Here is a 21745-nt window from a genome sequence, read left to right as displayed (position 1 = left end):
ATATTATGAGCATTTTTCCAGCCTGACTTTTGTAATAAAGCATTTTAGCATTTTTAAGTATACATTCCTCATGGCTTTTTTGTTGATACCTTCCCATTAGTCTCACTGGTGTTGTTTAGCATGTTTTGGAACTGAGGCCAGCAAATGTTTGACCCCTTAAGGACGCAGCTATTTTGGGCCTTGAGGACGCTGCAATTTTTTCATCACCTCGTTCTGATGTCCATAACTGTTTTTCCAACGACGCAGCCGTATGAATTATTGTTTTTTGCGGGACGAATTGTATTTTTTAATAGCACCATTATTGGGGTGCATATAGTATATTGATTAACATTTATATAAAAAATTTGCGGAGGGAATTGAAAAAAACAGCTTTGACAGAATTTTTTTTTCCATTTTAAATGTATGCCATTCATTATGCTGCATAAATAACATGTTACCTTTATTGTATGGGTCGGTACGATTACGGAGATACCACATATATATAGGTTTTTTATATTTTACTATGTTTGCACAATGAAAGAGCTATAACTTTTTTATTTTTCAGTCGATGTAGCCATATGCGGGCTTGTTTTTTGCGGGACAAGGTTTAGTTTTCATCGCTACTATTTTGGGGTACTTGGGACTAATTGATTAACTTTTATTATATTTTTGGCGGGGTTGGGAAAAATAAGCAATTAAGTCATTTTTTGCGGGGGTTTTTTTTAACACTTTCAGCATGCGGTTTAACTAATGTGTTAACTTAAATTTTTGGGTCGTTATGATCAGTGCAATACCATTTATGTGTACTCTTTAAATTTTTTTTTGCACGTTTATTAAATAAAACCACTTTATATGACAAAAAAAAAAATGGTTTTATTTTATTTTTACTGTTCAATTTACTGTACTATTTTTTTGTAAACTTTATTTAACTGTTTTAAATATTTTTTTTTTAGTCCCACTAGGGGATTTCACAATGCGATCTTCTGATCACTTATATAATGCTTTGGTTTACTTAGTATAACAAAGCATTATTGCCTGTCGGTGTAAAACTGACACTCTATTAGGCCATGCCTCTAGCACGGCCAAATAGGCATATAGTGCCAGGACAGGCCTGAAGGCCTTTGTTAGGCTCCCGGTTGCCATAGTAACCCATCGGCGGCCAGCGAATGCGTTCATGCCCCACCGAAGGGTGACAGAGTGAGCGCCTTCTCTCTGTCAAAATATTTAAGTGCTGCGGTCACTATTGGAGGCGTTTAACAGCTAAGATTGTAGGTTTCGGCAGTCTCAGCCATTGCAGCGGGAGCCTGGCTATCAGTCATAGCCGGGCTCCCGAGATGATTGTGCGGGCACAGCTCCTGTGCCCACGCGATCACCATCACGTACATGCATGTCATAATGCGGGAAGGTTACCCTTCCCATGACATGCATGTCTACTTGTCAAACTATTGTCATGCCTTTTACTCTAGAGAAAGATAAAACAAACTCCTGTGTTGTAGATGCTAGTAGTCCTCATACAATCCAGTGTTTGGCGCTGGTCCATTAAAAAGTTAACAGAGCGCTGGAGAGAATTCAAAGAAGGGCAACCAAATTAATAGAAGGTATGGAACATCTTAGATATAATGCTACTGTAGGTTTGCAAAATTAAATTTACTTACCCTAGAAATGAGAAGGCTGAGAGGGGGATTTGATATCTTTATATAAACTTGTGCAATGTTATCTTTTTTGTGGATGTCACAGAGATCATAGGGTCACTGTTTTCACAAAGTTCAAAAGCATTACTTTACTGTCCGAACTGTAAAGTTATGAAATCCAACAGGATTTGGTAATGGCTGAAAGTGTAGATAGATTTAAGAAAGATATCTTGCTTGTAAAACATAATATACTGGGTTACTGGTATTAATGTAGAATGTCGATCTGTCCGATTGCCAGTAGGTGTCAAGGTCTGTAGCAGGTGATAATAGCAAGAGACGTCAAGTAACAGTTCAGGTTCCGTACCCAGATAACCAGAAACAGTTTGTAGCATGAGGCAGAGATGTGATCAGGAAACAATCCAAGTTTGGTACACTGGTAAACAGCAACAGTTTGAAGTGTGAGGCAGAGATGTGACCAGGAAACAATCCAAGTTCGGTACACAGATAAGTGGCAATAGTTTGTAGCGTGATGCAGGGCTGTGGTCAGGAAACAATCTAAGTTTGAAACAAAAATAAGAAGCAACAGTTTGTAGTGAGGCAGCAAGCAACTAGACTACAGACAGGAAGCTCAATAGTCTGGGAAGGAGGTTGTGCAACATCCAGGCTTTAAAGAGGCTCTGTCACCAGATTTTGCAACCCCTATCTGCTATTGCAGCAGATAGGCGCTGCAATGTAGATTACGGTAACGGTTTTATTTTTAAAAAACGAGCATTTTTGGCCAAGTTATGACCATTTTTGTATTTATGCAAATGAGGCTTGCAAAAGTCCAAGTGGGCGTGTTTAAAGTAAAAGTCCAAGTGGGCGTGTATTATGTGCGCACATCGGGGCGTTTTTACTACTTTTACTAGCTGGGCGTTCTGACGAGAAGTATCATCCACTTCTCTTCAGAACGCCCAGCTTCTGGCAGTGCAGACAGCGTGTTCTCGAGAGATCACGCTGTGACGTCACTCACAGGTCCTGCATCGTGTCGGACGAGCGAGGACACATCGGCACCAGAGGCTACAGTTGATTCTGCAGCAGCATCAGCGTTTGCAGGTAAGTCGATGTAGCTACTTACCTGCAAACGCTGATGCTGCTGCAGAATCAACTGTAGCCTCTGGTGCCGATGTGGCCGACACGATGCAGGACCTGAGGCAGGAAGTGAGTGACGTCACAGCGTGATCTCTCGAGAACACGCTGTGTGTCTGTGCACTGCCAGAAGCTGGGCGTTCTGAAGAGAAGTGGATGATACTTCTCGTCAGAACGCCCAGCTAGTAATAGTAGTAAAAACGCCCCGATGTACGCACATAATACACGCCCACTTGGACTTTTACTTTAAACACGCCCACTTGGACTTTTGCAAGCCTCATTTGCATAAATACAAAAATGGTCATAACTTGGCCAAAAATGCTCGTTTTTAAAAAATAAAAACGTTACTGTAATCTACTTTGCAGCGCCTATCTGCTGCAATAGCAGATAGGGGTTGCAAAATCTGGTGACAGAGCCTCTTTAATAGGAAGCCAAAAGGGTAAGACTAATTAGGTAATCAAGGTTAGGAATATCAAAAGGCAAGAAAGCTAGACAACAGATTCAGCAATGGAGCTATCCATCATCCCTGATGGTTCAATTAGAAGAGCTACTGATTTGGAAACAGGAGTTTCTGTGTGTGAATCCTGACAGTACGGGTCAGGAAGTTTTTTCTTTCCACTTTATTGCAAATTGGGTCTCTGCCATTTAGATTATGGTTTTTGCCTTTCTCTGGAAATATTGGAGTTTGGAAAAGTATAAAAGAATTTGATAGACTTAGGTCTTTTTTTAACCCACTAACTTTGTAGTTAGGTTAGACATACATTTGACAAATATGGCATTGGATAGATAGATAGATAGATAGATAGATAGATAGATAGATAGATAGATAGATAGATAGATAGATAGATAGATAGATAGATAGATAGATAGATAGATAGATAGATAGATAGATAGATAGATAATTATGATACAGTATAAATTGTGTTATATTACCTTTCAATTGTAACTGATGTGAAGCTTGCGAATACAGGGTTAAAATGTCTGAATTTTCTGAATACTGCACAGGGGCTCAATACTATTTGAGGCAGTAGAAGACTTTGTGTGAAACAGTTTATGCCTTGGAGGCGCCCACTGAAGTCAAGATAACGTGTGAAGAGATTAACATTATTAGAAAAAAATCACTGACTTCCACTTCACTCTGTCATAATGCTGAGAACTGAACCCATTTCTCTAGACACGCACAATAATCCACCGACATTGCTTCTGCCTATGGCAAGATTAATCTGCTCTTTCATTGGCTTATACATTTCAAACATTCACACAGAAGCAAGTCAGCAATGGCTTTATTATATCTCTTTTGTTTGACCTACATTTGAAATGGGCGAGTAGTGACTGTTGTTAGATGGAAAAACTCCTAATGAGAACTGGCATGTAGCACAGTTGTATCCCTTGGGAAGGACGAAATACCACAGTCATCATGTTAGACAACTTTTTGCTGAATATTTTATAAACCACCAATTTCAGCTTAAAAGCAGAGGCTTGAATTCACTCGGAGACACAGGTGCTGGGTATTGTGTAATGAGCAATCAATCATTGACTTTTATTAGGGGATAGACATAAGTAGCCACCCCCGTGTACAAGTCACGTATCCGCTCATCAATTCAGATCAATATGTGTCTAATCGCCATCCAAGTAATATTGGAATGTTTTTACACAGTGCTATTGTTGTGCTGTCAACATTTTCCTCTTATATTAAATCACAGTCAATCAGTGGCTTAAAGGGAACCTGTCACCAGCATTTCACCTATTAACCCCATAGTGACCACCAATACGCCTTTTCGCGGCGGTCACTAAGGGGCCCTAGGCTAGGCTGCCACCTTTTCACGGCGCCCCAGTCTAAGCCCTGCACGGGTGTCCCATGCAGGCTGGAGCCGGGCACCTGCTCCACCGGCCACGATTTATGTTTACTTTAACCCATTAATTGCCACAGTCATTACTGACCGCTGCATTTAAATCATTTGCAGAGGGAGTGAGCTGCAAATGAAATCGCGGGCCTCCGATGGGTTGTCATGGCAGCCGGGGGCCTGATAAAGGCCCCAAGGTCAGTCCTGGGCATATGCCTATTAGGATGCGCCAAAGGCTAGTCCTAATAGATTGCCTGTCAGGTTTACACTCACAGGCAATAATGATCTGGTATACTAAGTATACCAAAGCATTATAGCAGCGATCTGAAGATCGCATAGTAAAGTCCCCAAGTGGGACTAAACAAATAAGTAAGTAATGTGAAATAAAGATTATTAATAAAAATGACAGTAGAAAAATAAATAAAACAATTTTTTTCGATAAAAGGTGGTTTTATTTAGTAAAAGTGTAAAAAATAAATAACTACACATATATGGTATCGCCGCGACCGTAATTACCCAAACAATAAAGTTAATATGTAATTTAAACCGCAAGATGAACACCATAAAAAAAAACGCAAAAAACAATGGCAAAATTTCCATTTTTTTTCAATTCCCCCAAAAAGTCATAATAAAAGTTAATCAATAAGTTCCACGTACCCCAAAACAGTACCAATCAAAACTACATCTCGTCCCGAAAAAACAAGCCCTCGTATAACTACATTGACGGAAAAATAAAAAAATGATGGCTCTTGTAAAGCGATGATGCAAAAATAAATAATTTTAGTTCAAAAGTGTTTTTATTGTGCAAAAGTGGTAAAAAAATAAAAAACCTATACATATGTGGTATCGTCGTAATCGTACCGACCCATAGAATAAGGCCTCATTCACACGACAGGGTCCGAGTGTCGGCCGGGAAAATCGTCCGTTTTTGGCCGATTTTCCCGGCCGGTTTGCATCCGGTTTGCATCCGTTCCGGGCCGAGATGCCGTTTTTACCGGCCGATTTGGACCCGATTTGCATCTGTTTTTTTCCCTGTCCGTTTTAAAATCGGATGAATTTCATTTAAATTTGTTGCCACACACAGCCCTTTGTAGATAATGCCACAGCCCCCCTGGTAGGTAATGCCACCCAGCCCCCTGTTGGTGATGCCACACAGCCCCCTGTTGGTGATGCCACACAGCCCCCTGTAGGTGATGCCACACAGCCCCCTGTAGGTGATGCCACACAGCCCCCTGTAGGTGATGCCACACAGCCCCCTGTAGGCGATGCCACCCAGCCCCCTGTAGAAATACCACCCTGTCCCCTGTAGGTAATGCCACCCAGCCCCCTGTAGGTAATGCCACCCAGTCCTCTGTAGGTAATGCCACCCAGCCCCCTGTAGGTGATGCCACACAGCCCCCTGTTGGTGATGCCACCCTGCCCCCTGTAGGCGATGCCACCCAGCCCCCTGTAGGAATACCACCCTGTCCCCTGTAGGTAGTGCCACCCAGCTCCCTGTAGGTAATGCCACCCAGCCCCCTGTAGGTAATGCCACCAAGCCCCCTGTAGGTGATGCCACCAAGCACCCTGTAGGCGATGCCACACAGCCACCTGTAGGCGATGCCATACAGCCCCCTGTAGGTGATGCCACACAGCCCCCTGTAGGCGATGCCACACAGCCCCCTGTAGGTGATGCCACACAGCCCCCTGTAGGTGATGCCACCCTGCCCCCTGTAGGCGATGCCACCCTGCCCCCTGTAGGTGATGCCACCCTGCCCCTGTAGGCGATGCCACCCTGCCCCTGTAGGCGATGCCACCCACCCAGCCCCCTGTAGGTGATGCCACCCACCCTGCCCCCTGTAGGTGATGCCACCCTGCCCCCTGTAGGTGATGCCACCCTGCCCCCTGTAGGTGATGCCACCTGCCCCCTGTAGGTGATGCCACCCAGCCCCCTGTAGGTGATGCCACCAAGTCCCCTGTAGGTGATGCCACACAGCCCCCTGTAGGTTGCACCCATCCCCCCCCTTCCAGGAGAAGTCACTGACTTCAATGTCCATATATGGACAGTGTAGTCACTGACTTCTCCTGAAGAGGAATTCCCTGCCACAGGTCGGGAATTCCGCTTCAGACGTGAGTGACGTCACTGTGTCCATGTATGGACAGTGTAGTCACTCACTTCTCCTGTAGCGGAATCCCCGGCCATAGAGTCGGGGATTCCGCTGCAGAAGTGCGTGACTTCGCTGTGTCCATATATGGACAGTGTAGTCACTCACTTCTCCTGTAGCGGCATACCCGGCCATAGAGTCGGGGATTCCGCTGCAGAAGTGCGTGACTTCGCTGTGTCCATATATGGACAGTGTAGTCACGCACTTCTCCTGTAGCGGCATCCCCGGCCATAGAGTCGGGGATTCCACTGCAGAAGTGCGTGACTTCGCTGTGTCCATATATGGACAGTGTAGTCACGCACTTCTCCTGTAGCGGCATCCCCGGCCATAGAGTCGGGGATTCCGCTGCAGAAGTGAGTGACTTCGCTGTGTCCATATATGGACAGTGTAGTCACGCACTTCTCCTGTAGCGGAATCCCCAATCCCCGGCCGGGGATTGGGGATTCCGACTCCTACAGCGAGCAATAAAAGACCCTCCTCCTCCTCCTCACATGCACTCTGCACTGTGAGGAGGAGGAGAGAGAGTGCGCGAGCGACGGTAGACCCGGCCATCACTCGGGACACATTCCGGTGATGGCCGTGTATTACCCGGCCCCATAGACGTCAAAAAATTGGTCGTGTGAATAGCCCCATTAGGGGTCTATTATTCCTAATGCAGCCGGGTGACGGCCGATTTATGAACGGCCGGCATCCGGCCGGGAAACCCTGTCGTGTGAATCCCGCCTAAAGGTAATATGTTATTTACATCGCACGGTGAACAGCGTCAATTTAAAACGCATAGAAATTTGGCAGCATTTCAGGTTTTTTTTCTATTCCCCCCCAAAAAAGTTAATAAAAGTTAATTTAAAAATTATATCTACCCCAAAATGGTGCAATTAAAGAGTACACCTAATCCTGCAAAAAACAAGTCCACCTACAGCTATGTCGATGGAAGAATAAACAAGTTATAGCTCTTTGAATGCGACTATGGAAAAACTAAATAAAAATAGCTTGGGCATTAGGGCCTAAAATAGGCTGGTCACTAAGGGGTTAAACCAGCAATACCTATACTGTGTGCACAATTATTAGGCAAGTGAATATTTTGACTATATCATAATTTTTATGCATATTTTCCAACTCCAAGCAGTTTAAACTTGACTACTTATTGGATGATTCAGGTGATGTGTATTTGTGTAATGAGGGAGGGTATGGCCTAAGGAGATCAAGACCCTAAATCAAGGAGTGCAGAATTATTAGGCAGCTTGTTTGTTTTCCTCTGGCAAAATGGGCCCAAAAAGAGATTTAACGGACTCTGAAAAGTAAAAAATTGTTAAGTCTTTCAGAGGGATGCAGCAGTCTTAAAATTGTTAAGATATTGGGGCGTGATGACAGAACCATCAAACGTTTTGTTGCAAATAATCAACAGGGTCGCAAGAAATGTGTTGAGAAAAAAACCCGCAAATTAACAGCCATAGATTTCAGAAGAATCAAACGTGACATGACCAGAAACCCATTATCCTCCAGTGCGGTCATATTCCTGAACTGCAACCTCCTTGGAGTGCCCAGAAGTACAAGGTGTGAAGTGCTCAGAGGCCAAGGTAAGGAAGCCTGAAACCCGACCACCACTGAACAAGACACATAAGTCGAAAAATATCAAGACTGGGCCAGGAAATATCTGAAGACAGATTTTTCAAAGGTTTTATGGACTGATGAGATGAGAGTGACTCTTGATGGACCAGATGGATGGACCCGTGGCTGGATCCGTAACGGGCGCGGAGCTCCACTTTGACTCAGACGCCAGCAAAGTCGCAGTGGGGTACTGCTATGGGCTGGTATTATGAGCTAGTTGGACCTTTTCGTGTTGAAAATGAACTTAAAATCAACTCCCAATCCTACTGCCAGTTTTTAGAAGACACTTATTAGCAGTGGTACAGGAAAAAGTCTGCATCTTTCAAGAAAACCATGATTTTTATGCAGGACAATGCTCCATCGCATGCATCGGAGTACTGCATGGCTAGCCAGTAAAGGCCTTAAAGATTAAAGAAATGACATTGCCACCTTCCTCATCTGACCTAAACCCCATGGAGAACTTGTGGGCCCTTCTTAAACGGCAGATTTACGGTGAAGGAAAACAGTTCACCTCTCTGACCAGCGTCTGGGAGGCGGTGGTTGCTGCTGCACAAAAATGTGATCGTCAACAGATTAAGACACTGACAGACTCCATGGATGGAAGGCTTAAGACTGTTATTGAAAAGAAGAGGGGCTATATTGGTCACTGATTTTTTTTTGGAAATTTCAGAAATGTTTATTTGTACCCTTTTAGTTGTTTGTTTATTATTTTCACTTTAACACATGAAAATAAATAAAGTGAGATGGGAAAACTTTCCTTTTTCATTTAGTTACATAATAATTCTGCACACTAATAGTTGCCCAATAATTATGCACACATAGATATTCTCCTAAGAAAGCCAAAACCTCACTTTTACTTTCTAAAATATTCAGATTTGAGGTTTATTAACAATCTGGATTGACCGACAGCACTGTATTTGTTTAATAATAAAATTAATCCTCAAATATACAACTTGCCTAATAATTGTGCACACAGTGTAGTGGAAGTGAGTGAAAAATTATTTTTATGTAACTTAACTTATCTTTTAAGTCGGCTCTGTATCTTTAGTATTCCGTTTTTTAGTGTTCCTGCACTGTATGTTAATGAGCAGAAAAGAGTAATATCTTCATTCCTTAAAGGTGTTTTCCCATCATGGACATTTATGACATATCCACAAGATATGTCATAAATGTCAGATAGATGTGGGTCCCAGCTCTGGGACCCGCACCTATGTCTAGAACGGGGCCCCCTCTGTGTTGCGGATGAAGTGTGTGATTACCGACCATGAAGAAGAAAACATGGTACTTACAGAAACAGTGTAGCTCGCATGCTATGCTGCTTCCGTAACTGCCATTGACTACTATGGGAGTTACAGAAACAGCGTAGCTCAGCGAGCTACGCTGTTTTCTTCTTCATGGAAATTACACGCAACTTCAGCCGCAACACAGAGAACGGGTTTAGGGCCCGTTCTAGAGATCGGTGCGGGCCCCAGAGTTGGGACCCACATCTATCTGACATTTATGACATATCCTGTTGATAGTAAAACCCCTTTAAGCGTTTCCGAGTTAACCCGCTTCTTTACTTTTGATTGACAGCTCCTTGCCTCTCCCCAGGACACACGAAATCGTGTGCTTTCGCATCGATGTCCTGTTCTGGTGCGTGCGCACAACGGGACATCATAGCGGTGCATTCGCAGTAACTAGATTTGAGCCCCGACAAAGCAGGGAACGGTGTTGGACCATACATGACGGGTGCATGCGCGCTATCTCGGACGAGATTTCGGCATTGAAGGCAGGCCAGTTTTCAGCACTGGGCGGGCATAAGAAGAGCAATGAACGAGGATTATTACCATAAAAGACGCAAAATGTTTGCAGACAGTTATTTACGGTTGAATGAGGAGCATAGGAAATGGGATATAAGGGCAATGAACTTTGGACAGCAGCAGCCAGCGACGAGTGGGTAGACTTCAATAGGTGAAATGCTGGTGACACGTTCCCTTTAAAGTTTTACATTTTAGTTGTATAGGATTTTAAAGAAATAAGAGAAAAAATAAAATTTAAATAACACTTCCCCCCTAAAATAAAAACAAAAAATCACCAGTAAATGTAAGTCAAATCAATAATTTGAGCAGGTCGGGATCCCAATGCTACCACTCTTAAACAACCAGTTTGGCTTCTGATGCTGCTTCACTACCCTTACCACAATAAGACGTTGACCTGTCACATCCAGACCTGTCCTCCCGAATATAATTACATGACAAGGAGGTCACTGCCTCCCACAAGAATAACACACTCATCTGATGATCTAGAGAGGCTGTACTTTTGACAAATGAAGATGAAAAATAGTTTGCAGATATACTGTACGGTGCCAAATATAGAATAAATTATTAGGAAACTTTCAGAGGGGTTTCAAGGGGTATTTCCATATGGGACATTTATGGCATATTCACAAGATATGCCATAAATGTCTGATAGATGTGGGTCCTACCTTTGAGACTAGCAGCTATCTCTAGAACGGGGCCCTCTGACCTCGTCCTATGTTGTGCCACTGTTGCTGGTCTCTGGCAAATTACTTATGAGAGACTGGGTTTTCCGGAAACAGTCGAGCATGTTTTGCTATGCTTTTTCCAGAACTCCCAAAGAAGTGAATTGGAGTTACAGAAACAGAGTAGCACAACAAGGTACGCGGTTTCCATAGCTCCAAAATTCCATAAACAGCGTTACTCGTTGTGCTATGTATGTAATAATGCATATTTGGTTCATGTAAAGGAACTGATCCACTGATCATAGACTTTCTGTTGAGCCCGCACACAAATTGCTCGGCTTTCCATAGAAAAGCCGATCAGAAACTAAGCGGCTCAACGCTCACCTGAGTGCTTCTGCCGCTTTGTTTTAGCGATTGGTGGGGGTGTTAGCGCTCAGACCCTCACCAATCAAAACTTCTGACATGTCACTATGACATGTCAGCAAGTTTTTTGAAAGTATAGTTACTCTTTAAATATCTTTTTTTATCTTAAAGTTCAACTTATTTTTGATGCTTTCTCACTAACAGGGACACTATATTTATATAGGGCATTCGATTTGATGTTTTAATTAAGCAGATTGATAGACTAATACAAACCGATTTAAGTTTATAAAAAAAAAGTTATACATCATTAATTGCTGTGTTATAAATGCTTAGATCACTATATGAACCTAATCTAAGGCTGCGTTCACACTACATCTGTCATCTACTTCGATGAAGAATGGATCACAAATGTCAAAAAACAATTCCCATCAGTTTTTTTATCAGTTGTTTAATGTTTTTAATTTATATAAACTTTTCCGTTTTTTTCAATGGGATGGCGTATTGGAAAAATGGATGTTGTGTTCCATAATTAACATCCGTAATGTCATTCCATCATATCAGTTATCCTCTTGACGTCAATGATACATGTCAATTGTATCAGATAGGAAAGCATTGCATATAACGTTGTCCTGTCTGTTGTACGTAATATCTGTCCTAGCATTGTAAAACAACCAATGTATTTTTTCTGAAAACTCATTCTCATTTAAATTTTTAGGGTCAATTAAGATGTCCGATTCCCAGCATCGGGTAAAAAAAGAATTGTCGGTAGGGACAGTGTAAAGGATCTGCCAGACACAGCTTCTGTGTCGACGCCTGTGGTTACTCAGTCTGCACCTGCTCCTAAGTCTGATAGAGTGACTCCTTCTTCTACCACTCAGGCTGGGAGGCTGAGGAGTTGGAGAGCCTATCACAGCCTGGCCAGATGGAGCTAGCTCCCGCCCTCTGTCTATTTATACCTTCATTTCCTGCTTCTCCTTTGCCTGTGATTCTGCTAGTTTCCTGGCTCTGCTGCTGCTGCTTGTACTATTTGTCCTCTGCTTCATATTGACCCTGACTTTACTGACTACTCTCTTGCTCTGCGTTTAATACCTCGTACACTCATGGTTTGACTCGGCTCGTTCACTACTCTTGTAGCTCACGGTGTTGCCGTGGGCATCTGCCCCTTTTCCCTGGATGTTGAAATGACATTTTAATTGTCCCCCCCCCCCCCCATTCACATTTATACCATTACACACATGAGACTGGCAAGAACACTTTTGCAAGGGAATCCAAAAAACAAATTGTACTTTAAATATTATTTCATCTTTGATTGCTGTGAATATAAATATTTAAGTTTTGTGTTTAAAATAAGAAATTGTCAAACTGCTCGTGGTAACCAATCCCATTTCAATTTCTTTAATTAGCAAGATAACATTAGAAATTAAACAACTTTCTAATTGGAGGCAATTAGCAACTTCCTACAGCGTTTGTCTGTATATTATTAGCTTAAAATGAATAGATATATGAGATAAATGAGGCTGTGTTCAATAGATGTCACAGTGTAGTTTATGCACAAAATGGACATTGTTCATAAGGCCTCATGCACGCGACAGAACCTAGAATTCTATGGGCATTCCATTCGGCTCTATAAAACATATGCATGAGCCCTTAGGTTGCATTCACACAGGACATTTTTGTCAAATTTTTTATTCACAGTATAACTGACAAAAAGCAGTGCCACATTTTGCATCGCGTGACCCATCCCTGTTAGCCAGAGCGGAGAAAAGCTGCAAAGAGCAGTTCTGCCTCTAGGGGAAGCAGTGTGTCGGTGCATTGATTTCAATAGTTGGTGTGTATTACTTCTTCTGCGACATCATGTGCACTACTGTGAAAAAATGAAAAATTGCAGCATTGATTTACAAGGGCAAAAATAAATGAATACATTGATTCCTAAAATTAATAATTTGATGCATTGTTGATTGTAGAAACAAGAAATATGCAGCACAAAAAAATATATGTATACATGTACATTGCAGGTAAAGCAAGGTTCACACCACTTGAGGCGATTACGTTCAATGAGACCAGTTTGAATGGTCCTCTGAAAGTTTACCCATACAGTGGCATACGTTTACCATTAACTCCCATAAAAATAGTATACCATGCGTCACAGCGTTATTACAGAGTATATCCGACAGCACTTTTCAATACAGTTGAGGCAACGGTATTCTGGCCTACCCTGTCCAAAAGGACACCCTTGTGTGAACCTTGCTTTACATGTGTTTTCTGCATGCTTTTTTTTGTGTATGATGAATAATTTATCATAATGCAATGTGTGAACATAGCCTGTACCCATTCCAAAGTGCCATAGCAAACAATCAGTGTACGTGTTTCTAGAAAGAATAGAGTGATCGGAGTTGTCCTAGTTTTTTTTTCTAAATCAAGTAAATTTTTATTTTTTTTCCGCAAAAAGAAGACATTTGTGATACAACACAACACCCCAAATACGAGGAGTTGTCCTAGTTTTAATACTTATTTCCAAAATGTTGATGTGGCCTTGTGGTTGTCACTGCGTGGTCACTGGGATTTTTCCAATCATAGACATTTATGCTATAAAGGCAGTGTAAAAAAAACATCTATTAGTAGTCCAGGGTGAGTAAACTGTCTGTCTGGATAAAATAACCTTTTTACGATAGTGAGCTCCTTCCACGCTGTTACTCATCTCCAATGTAGTAGATCACTTAAGGCCAGCTGAGGTTCATGTATATATGTAGCACCTATTCCATGAATGGGTTAAGTAGATATCATCAATATTTTATAAGGGAACCCAGAAAGCTATTAAGCGAATCTGGGAGAAATAGATTAAAAATGACGTGCCAGAGAGCCCTCTGCTAATCCTGCTCCGACTCCTGCAGGATTTACTCTCACACAGGATATGAAAAGGGAGAGATTTTATCATTTCAAGATTAATCCATCTGCAGGATTTAGCATGCTTTAATCTATTGGTTTCCAGACTCCCAAGTCTTTTTTTGGGCATGATCCAGCCTCTTGCTGGATAGAGGAGCATGAAGCATCAGAGTGATGTGCTCATTGTGAAGAAGTGATGCTCCTTATTGAAAAGAGTTGTGCAAGTGGCTCATAAATCCCCCCTCCCCTCCCCATCCACTGTAACTTGTGGTTGGATGCTGTTGCTGAGGAGGGTCTTTTGTCTGTCTTCAGTGTGAGGACAGCAGTTGTCTCAGGCACACGCCTGTCTTGAGGACTAAAAACAAAGCGGTCAACTAGTTATTGAGATGCAGAAGCTCCTTCCATCCCACAAGACAGCCCATTCAAGTCACATGTCGGAGGTCTCAGCAGAATGGGCTGCAGCTGCTTCCAATCTGCTGTGTAGCATCAGAAGCAGCTGGACCAACCTAGTGCCTGTAAGCCTACAAGGCTCAGAGGAGGAAACTCAAAAGATCTGGGATTCTGACACTATGCTGTCGGAGGAGCTATGGTTGGAGAGTGAGAAGAACTATTCTGCGGTCCATAAATCCAAAAGAGGCAGGAAGCACCAGGAGCTTCTGGCGCTGGCACTGGGGGTGAAAGTGGGGGGCAGGAGTGCATTATTGTGGCAGCCTCTCAAACTCTTTGCCTATTCGCAGATCACCTCACTGGTCAGAAGAGCAGCCCTGACACAGAATGACAACCATTTCAACTATGAGAAAGCACACAACTTCAAGGTAAGAGACCTTCCCTTCATCTTCTCACATTGTCCGGCACAGATTAGAAGTCACTGGGCCACTGGTTCTCGTGCCGTCCCCAGGCGGCTCAGAGGTTAGTAATGAACATTTCCATGTAAGAACACAGTTTTGCTTCTTTACAGTTATTTAAACAATCTCAGGCGTAAGGCGAATCATCGTCTTTGTCTGGAATTCCTTGTTTAACCACAGTGGCCAACTTTCTTCCTTGCTAATGCATCTGACAGGAAGGAGTTATTGGCAGCCAACGAGACCACCACACCAGATTAACCCCTAAATTGCATTGGCAAGATAGAAACTAGAGATTTTTGCTGGTTAGTCATTAAAGTATTGTCAAAAAAATACATTCCGTGCTATTCAAATGTTCTATTCTATGTTCTACATATACAGTACATCTAGCAGAGCTGAGGTTGTCACTTGGCAAAGTCCATGCTGTGTTATCTGGAGTTTTATATAAGACTGCAATTAACCCACCACATAACTCAGCCAGTTATCACAGTGCTCAAACTATACAGCCCAAAAGAGGTAACCGACAAATTCAGCTCTACTACATCTATGTGAAGCTGTAATTATGACATTTTTTGAAAGTATTTTTTAATCGATACTAGTTGTAAAGAAGCAGAATGCATATGTGATCATGGTGGGAACCTCAAATTTACCTAACTATATATGGTTAGAAATGATTTGTATTAATGATTGCAGAATACATATAGCCAAATGTGACAAACCCAATAAATATCTGACACACAAAATGTTATGTTGATTCTTGACCACATCTTCCTTCAGACATTGAGGATTATGTGCGAAAAACTGCTGAGGATACTGATATGAGACGTTTTTATTAAAATTTGTTTATGAAGTCACAAATCCAGTCTAGTAGTCACACGGATTCTCCTCTATTCTCACGTCCAGATGAAGTAAATGACTAGTTCTCTGTAGGACATGTACATTAATACCCCTATAGAGAATAAAGCAGGACTTCTGCATCACTGCTCTACCCTAATGCAGGATATATCCTAGACCTGATCATTTCGTTCCATCCGGAAGTAGTAATAGTGGAGAACCCCTTTATGTACTTTGTAAAAGGTATACAGATGAGTTTCCTATTACACCTCACAGATTTTTAACAAAATATCAAAGGGGTGTTTTTCTTTTTCAGGGATTAAAGGGGTATTCCAATCACTAAGATTGATGACATATTTATGGGGCTTGGACCAATGCTTTAAATGAAAAGACTGTAGCTCATTTGGCTTTTCTCTGACAGCGCTTCTGACCAGGCGCTTTGTCAGGTATTGTAACACAGCACCATTCAAGTAAATGAGACTGCTGCAGTTCCTACATATCACTGAGTCGAGAGTGGCGCTTTGCTAGGAAAAAATACCGCTTCATTCTAGGCATTGGTAGGGGTCCCAGAGTGTGTATCACCACTGAACAGACATCACTACACGACCACCGCAGTGTTAATTGTACTAAATAACATTTAACGGGGCTAAGAATTTTACAGTCAATGAGGTACAGTTTATTTTAGCACACTTATATGTTTAACCATGTGGACACACACACACACACACACACACACACACACACACACACACACACACACGTGTGTGTGTGTGTATATATATATATATCTTTAAACATTACAAATAGTGTGATTTGTAACTTGTAAACTGTTCTAGTGGTGTCGTATATGCTAATATCTTATAAGGACTAACAGAATTCCATGATATACATTATTAAATGTAATTTGGCGGATGTCATGTGCAATAGTTCAGTGTGGCCAGACTTTATATCGAGCTCAAAAGCGGACAAATCTTCTACATTATTGTGTTCCTCCCCCTTCTGGGAGCTGCGATCCTCTCTGAGTAATTACTCGTCCGTTACACACATCTGCTTCACTCTCTGCTGAGTGCATTGCACCACTGTTCCTGTATCACTTATCCTTGAAATAGTATTGGTTTGGAAAATGGAGCGGTTGTTAAAGAGCACCCATTATTACAGTGCAAAGTATTTCTGTCATGGAGAGCGACATAGTACAGTGTTATGTAATGCAGTTTATTACTTTATTGATTAATGCTAAAACTTGCCTTAGGCTAAGGCTAGATTCACACGGGTGTTGCGCATCTCGGACGTGAAAAACTTCAGTTTTTCACGTCCAAGGTGCATCCGTGCTCTGCGCTGCGGGACGCAATAGTACGCATCCCCCATAGACTAGAGTCTATGGAGGGATGCGTGAAGCGTGGCAAAATAGGACATGTCCTATTTTCTCACGGACTCTTCACACGGTCCGTTGAAACAACGGCCATGTGACTGGCCACTTTCAATTATATAGATCCGTGTGATGGCCGTTGTTTCAACGGCGGTCACTCGGATGTTTAACACGTTTGTATGAATGAGACCTTAGACCTCATGCACACGATCGTAGCCATGTGCACTCCCGTGATTTTCGGGTCGGCCGGCAGCGGACTGTCAGCCGCAAGCCGCCCGCAAATCACGGGCAATGCACATGGCCGCGGCCATTATTTTCAATGAGCCCGGACCGCATAAGACGGCCGTAATAAGACATGCCCGTTCTTTCTGCGGTGCGGGCTCCCGGGCCATGCAAAGACCGCAAAAACGACGGTCGTGTGCATGGCCCCATAGAAATGAATGGGGCCGCAATTCTCCCGTGGATTTTCGGGGGAATTGCGGCCGCAAAAGCACGTTCGTGTGCCTGCGGCCTTAGGCTGGGTTCATACAGTGCTCAAAAATTACACTGTGGGATCAGTCAAATAATCTGCACCCAAATCCACAATGAAATAAAATTTTGGTGCGGATATATATAGCTGCGGATTCCACAATAAAAAAAACTTCCTTACGCCATCTTTTACTTTACACCAATATTTTGTGCCAAAACAGTTAATGAATCAGGGTCGTATTACGATTCTTCTTAGCCACACCTTTTCTAGGCACTTTTTCAAAACTGCCTAAGGAATTGTAAAAAGAGTCTAAAACATATAAATAACCATGTAAGCCACTTTTTTCGGTGCATTTTTCCCCATTGTGTTCCAAATTCACACTGTTCATTTCCAGATACAGGCAATGTAAAGAAACAATATTGTGGTCTGGTATCCAAGGCAGATGTTCATGGGCAATAAAGGCAATTTATAGATGACTTTATAGTGTTTATGTACTGCTTTATATTTCTCTTCACTCCTTGGTGCTGTGTCTTGTTGTGTGAAACATTGGGGGAGATTCACTAATATCAGCCCACCGTTTAAGCAGAAAATTGGTGGAAAAACTAGATGTGATAAAGTCTGAAGCCCCAACCATTTTTTCCAACGCAGACACGTTTTGAAAAGAGTGGTGCGAGGACTTCACGAATATGGTGTTCAGTCCAAACGCCATATTTTTCAAGACATATGTTTTATGTGGCTATATGTATCCTGTGTTGTTTATACAGACATGAAAAGTTAGATTCATCCCTGAATACAGACTGCACCACTAGCACTTGTTCACACGGGGTATTTTGCCGAGTTTTTTGACGCGGAAACCGCGTCGCAAAACTCGGCAGAAACGGCCCGAGAACGCCTCCCATTGATTTCAATGGGAGGCGTCGGCGTCTTTTTCCCGTGAGCAGTAAAACTGCCTCGCGGGAAAAAGAAGCAACATGCCCTATCTTCGGGCGCTTCCGCCTCTGACCTCCCATTGACTTCAATGGGAGGCAGGAGAAAGCGTATTTCTCACTGTTTTATGCCCGCGGGCGAAAAACGGTGCGATAATTGCCGCGAAAATCGGCGTGCAGGGAGAGGAATATCTGCCTCAAAGTTCCAAACGGAATATTGAGGCAGATATTCCTCCCTCAAAATACTCTGTGTGAACATAGCCTTATAGCGCTTGTCATGGCGAATGTTGCTATGACTTTGAGCCCCCACTTCCCTGCATGGATCATAGGGGGAAGCAATAGACTAAACTGCATCTCCAGGAATTTACTATGTGTCCATGGTATAATATATGTTTTCAGTTTCTATTTTTTTTTTATAGTTTGTAATTGTTATTGTAATTGTCATCAATGTGAACAGGTTAATAGGTATAGAAACGGATAGTTCTTTGGTATACTGTACTTTCTGAAGTACATAAATATATGGAAGACTATATTTCTCCCACTTATATGCAATTAAGAAACAAGGACGTGAATCCTCATGAATTTCATGCCTCTGTGTGTCCAGAGTTACTGTTGTATAGTGTATAGTACAGAGCCATTTATTCCTACTTGCATGCCGCTGTTTCAGGCTTGTTAGTCCTCATCAGTGCAAAGTATGGAAGTTCTGTATGGAAGCTCATACTATATGGTTATAGTGAGTAAGCCTTAGGCCTTATTCACACGAACGTGTATTACGTCCGTGATACGCGCGTGAAAATCACACGCATCTCACGGACCTATGTTAGTGAATGCTCAGACAGTCCGTGATTTTCACGCAGTGTATGTCCGCTGCATAAAACTCACGACATGTCCTATACTTGGCCGTTTTTCGCTCATCACACACGGAAGCACTTCCGTGTGACACACGTGATTCGCACAACAGTAGATAAATAAATGAAGGAAAAAATAAAAGCACTTCCTTCATTTCTTTCTCTAACGTTCAAAACCGCATGTCACAACTCACAAGCATGGCATATGCGTGAAAATCACGCAGCCACGCAGCGCATACTGATGACACACGCAACTGCAGCGCGCAAAACGCACACGTTCGTGTGAATAAGGCCTTAGGCATATGCAGAAAAAAAAGGCATCCAAATCCACCCATTACAGTTAGTGAATTCTGCGGCAAAATCCAGATGAAATACGTGACAGATAGGGCATGCTGCAAATTAGAAAGTCCACAGTCCTTTTTTTCCACATGTCAAAACCCCTATTCAGTATGCTGTTCTTCGTAGCAACAAATACACCACATGCGAGCGTGGCCTTATTGGATCCATAAGACTCATTACACTAAGCCCTCATTTCACATGATACAAAGTGTAAGACATACTAGGACAGCTGCTGATATGTTTAGCTCAAATGTTCTTACTCATAAGGCTGGATTCACACGAGCACATTACGTACGTAATGGACGGAACGTATTTCGGCCGCAAGTCCCGGACTGAACACAGTGCAGGGAGCCGGGCTCCTAGCATCATAGTTATGTAAGATGCTAGGAGTCCCTGCCGGACAACTGTCCCGTACTGTAATCATGTTTTCAGTACGGGACAGTAGTTCCACGGAGAGGCAGGGACTCCTAGCGTTGTACATAACTATGATGCTAGGAGCCCGGCTCCCTGCAGTGTGTTCGGTCCGGGACTTGCGGCTGAAATACGTTCTGTCCATTACGGACGTAATGTGCTCGTGTGAATCCAGCCTAACTATGAGTAAGGGGGTTCATCTTCATTCTGGCATTGTCAATGGAGACACATACACTGTTCTTTTATACCCCTGCCACTAGCTGTGCATGCGGGAGCTCCAGTTTGGACAATGAGCCTACAGCGCTTGGGTAGTGGTGACAAGATCTGTGGCCATAACTTCAGACTACTGCTTCCCACGTGGGATATTGTACTAATGTCTAATTTGTATTCCCAGTCAGTGTTTGTGGCACCCATGTTCTCTGTGCTGACAGCCATCATGACAACTCTTCTCCGTTCTCCTCTAAATGGTCCTTGTATTCTGTTGACAACACCAAAGATAACAGACACCGGGACATTGATTTCCTGCCACTGCTTTCCTATATTACATTATGCAATCACACTCATGAGCTGAGAAAATCTGATAGTTGGTGTTTATCACCGCTAATACACACTACCGTTTCCTTACTTGGACCGCAAAATACGAATTCTAGTGTCTGTATTGCTTTCGCTTCCGTTCTGTACCTCTGTATTTAACAGCCGTATTGTGTGTATGTGTCACCCGTATTTTATGGTCCTCAAAAAAACAGTCTCAGAAAATTGTAACTCTGCTTGTCCCAACCCACTGGAAACACCCATAGGAATGTCACATGATCACTCTTGAACCATTTTCTTTTGTTTTTACAACATAGAGAGCTCTGTTAGATTCCTCTGCATGACTATCTTTGGTTTCTGGTGACTTACAAAATCTGGTGCCTTCAAAATTGTCGGAGACTGGACAGCAGCTCTTCTGAGGTGTATTCTCAGGTCGCCTGAAAGTAGGCCACACTGAGCACCACATGCTTTCAAGGGAATTTCCAAATGTCTCCTGGCAGTGGATCCACAGCATATGGACCGCAAACAGATGACTGCCGTGTGCTGTCCGTAATTTTTCACAGACCCATAGATTAGAATGGACTAGAGTCACTAGACGGACCACAAAAATGGACAAAAACAGGATCTCTTCTATAATTTGCGGAACAGACACACGGATCTGCAACAAATACGGATGTGTGCCTGAGCCCATAGAAATGAATGGTTTAGGTTGCTATCCGCAAAAAAATGTGAATAGCATAGTGAAGAAAAATATGGTAGTGTGTATTAGCCCTTAGGGGATTTCTGTATATTACTAGGTAAGCCCTGATGTTAAGTATATTCCACACAACGCAATATTAAAAATAAGCAACATTTGTAGTGCTGCAATAATGCTCTCCAGGCAACATGTCCAGTCTGGGACATAATACATAGCTATCTGATATCATGAAATCTTTACAGCATTTATACACATTCTAAAAGTAACTGGCTTTTATATTGTTCTTTTTTTTTTTATAGATGAGCCGTGTAAATAGACATTATACAATGTTGTTATCAAAACAGTCCCTTTAGGCGCAGTAGCATAGGGACAGTAACATGCGGGGTTGGTTTTAGGGAGTGTAAAACTGGAAAATTGTCCACGGCCCCCGTTTTCTAA

At 42.6% G+C, this 21745-nt stretch overlaps 1 protein-coding gene across 3 annotated transcripts in view; it reads left to right on the top strand.

The window, feature by feature from the left end:
• CHN2 (chimerin 2) overlaps window positions 1-21745 on the top strand; it is a 274266-nt gene that overhangs the window by 199428 nt on the left and 53093 nt on the right. For 2 of the 3 annotated variants that reach the window (XM_075828623.1, XM_075828624.1), the window contains exon 7: window positions 14782-14859. The exons of the other annotated variant lie outside the window; for it this stretch is intronic. In XM_075828623.1, coding sequence (XP_075684738.1) covers window positions 14782-14859 — 78 coding nt within the window. The remainder of the gene's footprint in view (window positions 1-14781; window positions 14860-21745) is intronic. 3 annotated transcript variants of the gene reach the window in all.

The sequence above is a fragment of the Rhinoderma darwinii genome, chromosome 5 (genome assembly GCF_050947455.1).
Source record: "Rhinoderma darwinii isolate aRhiDar2 chromosome 5, aRhiDar2.hap1, whole genome shotgun sequence".
Taxonomy (NCBI): domain Eukaryota; kingdom Metazoa; phylum Chordata; class Amphibia; order Anura; family Rhinodermatidae; genus Rhinoderma; species Rhinoderma darwinii.
Note: the sequence above shows the minus strand (reverse complement) of the source record. Positions and strands in the feature narration are given on the sequence as shown.